Source organism: Vespula vulgaris, chromosome 13 (genome assembly GCF_905475345.1).
Source record: "Vespula vulgaris chromosome 13, iyVesVulg1.1, whole genome shotgun sequence".
Taxonomy (NCBI): domain Eukaryota; kingdom Metazoa; phylum Arthropoda; class Insecta; order Hymenoptera; family Vespidae; genus Vespula; species Vespula vulgaris.
Window position 1 is genome coordinate 49,393 of NC_066598.1, and position 7,297 is coordinate 56,689.

At 41.7% G+C, this 7,297-nt stretch overlaps 2 protein-coding genes across 4 annotated transcripts; both read right to left on the reverse strand.

Annotated features, from left to right (window-relative positions):
- Positions 1-714: 714 nt before the first annotated feature.
- On the reverse strand, positions 715-4,429 carry LOC127068464 (myosin light chain alkali). Of its 2 annotated transcripts, XM_051004721.1 has the most exons (6): positions 4,304-4,429; positions 4,065-4,092; positions 2,862-3,170; positions 2,668-2,754; positions 2,130-2,199; positions 715-1,251 (listed from the first exon to the last, which is right to left on the reverse strand). In XM_051004721.1, exons 1-5 carry the CDS (start codon positions 4,304-4,306, stop codon positions 2,168-2,170), a joined length of 459 nt encoding a protein of 152 aa, XP_050860678.1. In that variant the 5' UTR covers positions 4,307-4,429; the 3' UTR covers positions 715-1,251; positions 2,130-2,167. The 2 variants fall into 2 exon arrangements, with proteins under 2 accessions (XP_050860678.1, XP_050860677.1); XM_051004720.1 differs by lacking the exon at positions 2,130-2,199.
- A 526-nt stretch (positions 4,430-4,955) lies between these two features.
- LOC127068439 (uncharacterized) lies at positions 4,956-7,194 on the reverse strand. 2 transcript variants are annotated; one of them, XM_051004665.1, is made up of 3 exons: positions 6,376-7,194; positions 6,137-6,297; positions 4,956-5,934 (listed from the first exon to the last, which is right to left on the reverse strand). In XM_051004665.1, the coding sequence occupies exons 1-3, from the start codon at positions 6,467-6,469 to the stop codon at positions 5,239-5,241; spliced, it is 951 nt and encodes a 316-aa protein (XP_050860622.1). In that variant the 5' UTR covers positions 6,470-7,194; the 3' UTR covers positions 4,956-5,238. The 2 variants fall into 2 exon arrangements, with proteins under 2 accessions (XP_050860622.1, XP_050860621.1); XM_051004664.1 differs by having other exon boundaries at positions 6,137-7,194.
- Between the last annotated feature and the right edge of the window lie 103 nt (positions 7,195-7,297).

Consider the following 7,297-nt stretch of genomic DNA (forward strand, 5'->3'; position numbering starts at 1 on the left):
CGTTTGAACTGACTGTCCTGAGCGCCGACTTGCCGGGCAAAGCCATAACTCCACGCCGGAGATATCCGAAGTCAACCGAACTAGTGCAACGCGCACACGAAGTTAGCGTTCGACGCACGAGATTTTCCGATGTGACGCGAATAATCTTTTGGCGGGAGAAAGGAAAGATAGTGTGCGTGTGTGCGAGAGAGAGGTATAGCGCTATATCTCTTTCGATGTTTTTTTCTACTCGCGTCTTTCGAGATAACAGTCATAGGATATCATCGATAAACATTTCCCATTCGGTAATGTATGACTGTGATTTTTCTTTCTTTTTTCTTTTTCTCTCCCTTATCGTACGTCGATGTCCGCCGTTTCCCTTTTATTATCGTTCGGGAATCGACGTTACTTTTCCGAAAATTTCAACTCTCGGTAGCTCGATTGCACTTACGTAGTTCCATGCATCATTTTTCATTCTCGATCGATTAAATTTAATATTATTTCAGGTATATAAAGTTTTGCTGCATTCGATTTATGGTCGTTATTAATCATCCATTCTGCTATGAAGCAGAGAAAGAGGTTTGATTATTTTAATAACTTTGTTCCAGCTAAAGACAATTAAAAGTAACTTCCGCATAAAATTGTTCGTATGATATTATTATATCGGGTCGTTGGGTTTCTCGACGATACTATCTCTTTCGTGCGAACGTGTTTTGACAGGGATGACATGTAAACTTTTATTATTGGCAATCCCCGAGTCACGAGGAATGTCATTTATTAAAGTAACAATACGAGGTGTGTAACTGAAAACCGATCGTTTAGTCAAACTTTGTACAAATCTTTTTAAAATATGACCCTAGACGCGAGATCGTGTTTATTAAGCGAGCGTCTTTCTTAGCTGTCATTGTGTACTTGAAAAGTGATTGTCCTTTTTTCCCCTATTTCTTCGCGTGCATTTTCTTGAAAACCGATGATCTTTTCGCTTCTCGTTCGAAGGATAATCCCGAGGACTTTTATGGATGTTACTTTTTCTTCGTTTTTTTTTTGTTCTTTTTATTATCTTTTTAATGAATTTTATACGGAAATGTGAAGAGATGCGATCAGCGTGCTGATCGCGCGATGAATTAACAAGGGATGAAGAGAGCATGATGAATATGACAAACGTGTCCTTCGCCGATGCGTAGTTTAGAAAGGTAATTGCCGAAGAGTCGAAGAAATTTGTTTGTATCTATGACTCCTCTTGTGCTCTTTCGCACAATCTGCGTAGGAACGCTGAAAAAAATAATCAGGTATTAAAACACCTCGCTCGTATCTCGTCTTCCTTAACGCTTTCTTACAAGCGACAGGACACAATCGACAAGACGGATTTGCAGTGATCGTATCGTCTCTCTTCTTTCTTTTATAATCGTCGATATTTGTTAGATCCGTCGTGTCAATTGGAAACGATGTCCGCGTGTATTAATGTCATGTACGATTTATTTGTGTATAACTGTAAGCATTAAGAAAATATTACGTTGCAACAATTTCAAGTACGTTATTGTTTGGTTTAGAAAAGCATAGATAGAACTTAGAGAAATTATTCGTGTGTGATAGTATTCTTAAAGCCACACGAATGAGGACATATTACACATTTAAAAAGAGTAAGAAGAAATGGAGGACTGATTTTGAGTTAAAAGACAAACGCATTGAAGCGGGACACGTTGTATTTTGAAAGAACCGTGAGTCATCTAAGAATGCTCCATTAAACGAATTCTCATATTGCTTCAAGTGGGATTGCAGCGTTGACTCCAGTCGATTCACGGATCTTACTTACAAACCTGAAGTTCTCGTACGTGCTTTTGTGCGAGAAGCAAAGTTATCGATTTCAGCATCCCTGTGGCGCCGCAAACCTACGTCCTATAAACTGTCGTACGTACGTGACGAGACAAGGCGAAACAAAGCGATGACATTTTCTGATGAGAAAGTAAAAATCAAGAGATAGAAAGAGACGATAAACGAGACGAAGAAGCATAGGAGGAAGGGGGGGGAGAGGAGGAGGAGGAGGAGGAGGAGGAGCAAGAAGAAGAAGAAGAAGAAGAAGAAGAAGAAGAAGAAGAAGAAGCTAAAGTAGCGAGAAAACGAGGACGCGTCTACTAGACGAGGACACTTACGATCGATGACCTCAGTGTACCAATGGCATCCGGACAGCTTACAAAAGCACCATCATCTTCTTCAAGAATGCTGTGAAATACAAATAAAAGTTGGACGTTTCAAATAATGGACAATTACGATGGGCCCGTGATGTATATTTTTTTGTTTTCTACCATGTTACTTCCATGTTGTCCGAATGTTTTGGCTGCGTCTATAAATAATTTTTCTTTTTTCTTCCAAATTGAACTAGTCGTGCGACTAAATCTCTATATACTAAGGTAATCGGGTCATTCATTTTGGAGCGTCGGGGAGGCTAGTTAATTGCCTGTTAATATATCGATTTGACATGTCAACGGGACATAATAAACCGGACGTTAAAAAACAAACTATTGGTTGGGCAATTTTTCTCTATTGGATTCTTCGTTCGTGCTTCGTTCGTGCTTCACACTAACGCGACTCATTAAGATGCAGGGCTTCTAATTTTCTTTTCCTCTCTGTGTCTCTAATCGGGAAGATGCATTCAAGTATCGATAAAGATAACAAAGATCTTATACTTACGAGTATAAGGGATGAAGCCATCGTCGTCTTCCGGATCCATGCAATCCTTTAGCACCGTCTCGACTTCGGCATCGGCAAGGCGCTCACCTATCGCAGTTAAAATTACAACGAAGGATTACGATCTATCAAAAATGGTATATATTAAAATGATAATATTTTCTCGGTATCGACTATCAATCAATTCGTGATCATACCGAGCGAGAGTAACGTATGAGACAATTCGGCGGCTAGCATGGTTCCATTTTCTTGCTTGTCGTAAAGCTTGAGACACTCAACGAAATCTTCGAAACAACCTTGCTCCTTGTCCTTTTTGCACTGGCTGAAGATTGGCAGGAACTCGTCCAACTTCATTTTTTTCTCGCCTTTCTTTTTGGTACCACCCAGTTTTTCAATTGTTGCATTTGTCGGATTGAGGTTCAAGGCTCGTAAAACGTTTCCAAGGTCGACGCAGTCGATGACGTTGGTACCGTCGGCATCGTAGATGGAGAACGCAAATTCTGCTTCTATCTCGCAACGAACGCAACGAAATACGATTAAACGCGAAGTGTATTTGCAAATATGAGATTGCAGCATAAACCAATAAATTATCCCGAAGATCTGCCGAATATTCGCGATGCGAATATCAATGTTCTCAAAGGTGGAAGCGAGTAGTAACTTCTTCGAAAGTATCGAATGGCCGTCAGAAATAGGTACCTGGACGTCGTCCTCTTAAACTTAACGGGGAAATACGAAATTTGGGTTAATATCATCCTGTAATAGTTACTGCGCGGGTATCAGGTTCAAAAGTCTGAATCTATTTTAAGTCCGAGCATATATCCCCACCCTAGGAACCGATTCAAGAACTCGCTGGTAGAAGTAGTGGGTCAGATTACCCCCGCCGAACCATATAAGAACAGCGTGCTGACTATTTTTGACATCTCGCTCGTCCATTCGAAGAGGTTTCTTCGTTTCTTTCCTGACACACGCTCCTTACGTAACGATATGATAGTTGACCGACATATTGCCCAATATTTCGGAAGTTCTATCGCTCACTAAAATTAGAGCTTCTCTAATCGAGATACTTCTCGATGCTCTAACCAGCAGCTTAACATTATTGATTGCTGATTCGTCAACGCCCGAAAAGAATTCGTCAACATCCGGCAGGACGGTTTCAGTTTTAAAAGGAGAAGAAAGAAAAAAAACAAATTGAACTCGTTCGCTCAACTTTGGATTTTTTTGTTGACTCTACGATTTCTAGAGCGACGGACAGACGGACAGAGTTCCAGAAATATAAGAACGAACGAATTAATTTAGTTATCGCAAAAAAAAGAAAAAAAAAAAAAGACACGAGAAGGAGTTCCGCGAGTATACGGAACTTCTTCCTTCGCTCTTAAATCCTCCCCTTTTTTATTACTCACTCTCGACGTCTTTGGGGCTGAGGTCTGCCTGTAAAATAAAACACACGTTTTTTATTGGATTTATTCTAAATCCGACTGTCATCCTTATCCTTATACGAGCATACTTTGGCATCGAGAAAAATGTTCGATCGAATCAATCAATTCGCGATTTCGCAACGATCATTGAATCGAGTTTAATTAACATAAGAATCGATTCATTAAAGGAACGATTGATAAACGACGAATAAGTACGAACTCACCATTGTCGATTGTCTGGTGCTTCTATGGGATGCTGATCTCACGGAGGTAGAAACAGAAGTGGTACCGGGTGTTACCAAATTTATTCATTTTATTTCTACAGATGGCGCGACGATCGAGATAGACGAGAAAGATCATGCTGAAACAAAGTCATCTCGACGAAGAGAAGAGCATTGGCAACGTTGCGGTCCAAAAACAGTTCGAGAAGAAGGAGCTCTGTACCTCAAGTGTGCTTCCTACTACGATAAATGGTTTTCAACAGCGACATTCTCGGCGGTATATCAGGGTTGCCAGATCTGCAGTGACGTTAACAAAACTGACAAAATGAAAATACATATGTATATCGATTCCGGCGACCTTCGATGCTTCGGACCCTCGATGTACGGGAAGCAGCGATTTTGACGAGAGACTCTTTGATTTTATATATTCAGACGGAGCTTTTATTTCACCGACGGCGATCTGCTAGACCAATTCTACGGTTGTTATACGAGTATATGTACATGTGTACATAATCGTGGCGAAGAAGACGTGTATTTGGTAAACGATCATAGAAAACGACGATACAATGTTCGCGCGAAGAAAAGAGGAAGGGATGGGGGGGGGGGGGCGGGTGAGAGAGAGAGAGAGACGTATCTTTAAAAATGTATAATAAAGAATTTCTAGAAATTGGCAAGACACTTTTCAATTTCTTTTCTTTTCTTAACGCGACGCCTTTTCCTCCCCCTCAGACGTAATTCCGTCGGAGGACTATGCGATGATCAGACTGCCCGGCTATTTTTACTTGCTCGGCACCGTCGACACAACCGATCGACGCTATGCTCATCGTAGAGCGTCGCGTTGCTAGAAAATAGTACTATCAGAGCAGATATGTAGATATGTATAAAAATGGAGAAACGCTTCCAAAGTTGCGCCTCGGTCCTCGTACGAAAACATCCCATCAATTCTTTCCACGCTTGAATCTCTTTAGGAAGAACCTCTTGAGCCTTCGGCCCAAGCTTTCCCTTTTCTTCTTCTTTCTCTTCGACTTGATTTTCTTGTCGGTTTCTTTCGTTTCCGCGGAGAAATCATGAGCTTCTTCGATCTCGTCGATGGACGTTCGCCGTGGCGGATAATCCGTGGCATTTTCCTCGAGATAAACCTCATCGAACGAAAGATTCCTCGAAGAAGACGCACCCGACATCATCATCGACGACTTCAGTTCGTCCCTATCCTCGTCTACGAATTGTCTGATCGATCGAGATTCCTCGGTGATGCTCTCGTGCGATCCTTCGGTATCTTCGATTATTCGAATCAACTTTTCCTCTTTTTCCTCCCAAATCGTAATTTCTTCTTTGAACTTTTCATTCGATTTGCCAGCCTCGTTGCGACTTAGGATGGTCTCCTCGGTCACGGTCTCCAATTCCTCGATCATCCGGTGCAACAGATTGATAGATACTTTGGTGGTGGCATCGTTAGTACCGGGTTGCTCTCTTTCTTTGCTATATGTCGACGACTTTGTACGTTTCTTCTTCGAAGACTCGGCATCGTATGCGATCGGCTCGACGTCACCCTGACCTTGGATATCGGATATCTCGACGACATCGACCGTATTGTCGATCGTTGTGCTATCGATGAAGCACGCAGTCCGTCTCATCTATTTCGATCAACGAAAGCAAAGTCAATGAATACGATATCGCGTTCGATATTTATAAATCGGTAAATTATTTATGATACGTCGATCATTCAAATTGGGATCGAACGATCAATTTGTCTGGGATGAAATAACGTCGATGGATTTCTTTTTTCTTTTTCTCTCTTTTTGTTTTTGTGTTTTTTTTTGTTCTTTCACTCATTACCTGGCGATCCAAAAGTGACATGGGGCACGATAATATATTAGACGAGTCACCAATTTGCACACTTCGTAAGTCATGGACCACACTCTCTGTCACTTCCTTTCCTTCCCCCTCGTTGTGGTCCGTATAGGTGTCACTGCGTTGCATATGACTATATGACACTTCTGCAGATAAATGAAGCAATATGAGTAGGATTTCCTTGGTACCAATGTGTTTAACGGTCGTAAAGATTTTTTTAGGACCTTTCTTGAATCGTATTTTAATTTTATCAAAAGCTTTCGATACTATCTGATCTATCAGGCCTCGTGCGAACGTCTCCACCGTGTCTTGGGGCATTCTAGCTCGATTGGAAAATTAATATCTAAGTTATGCGTTTGACAAACTGTGAGACCGTCGAATCCGTCGTGTCCGTCGATGATCGTCGTCTTGCACATATCCTATTAATCGGCTATATTCAGGTATCGTAAGTCGCGAGTTCGAAATGGTCGAATCTCGAAAAATTGATCCATAAGTAAATATGTAACAATTGAATATCCGCTTGTGCCAATGGAAACCGCCGATGAAGATCGTTGAATAAGCATAATCATTCATTACTTGCTACGTAATCAAATTTATCGGTTGATACGAAGTATAATGTGTGCCGAGGTCCTTCTATCCGGGTTAGATTAGTCACATGTACGATTTGATATAAGAAAAGAAAGGACGAAGAATCAGTCGTGATATGAAATACCCATCCGATAACATGATTATCCAAAGTAACGTCATTATTTTAGAGGCCTCGATGTCGAAAAACCAAAAATTTCGATTCATTAAATTCCGTTCGATCCGGTGGTAGCGTTAAAAGATAATATTTCGTTGGAAAAAGCTCGCTGGTATAAGATAACGAATACGAGCGAATATTAAGATAGCAATAAAGCGCACGCTAGGTGGGTAAAATGGGTTGGTATAGAGTCGGCAAGGTACGGGTGGGTCGACCGACCGACCCATCCCTCTTAGGAGAGTAGGGGTGGTCCAGCGAGCAGATTCCTGGACTGATCGATGGAACGACCGGCGCATTGGATTTTCCGAGAGTCGCGCGCGCACATTCCCATCGTTTCCACGGCGTAGCTAACGTCCCTCCACGCCTCTCAGTTAGTCACGATCCTGACGTCGTGGTGCTTCACC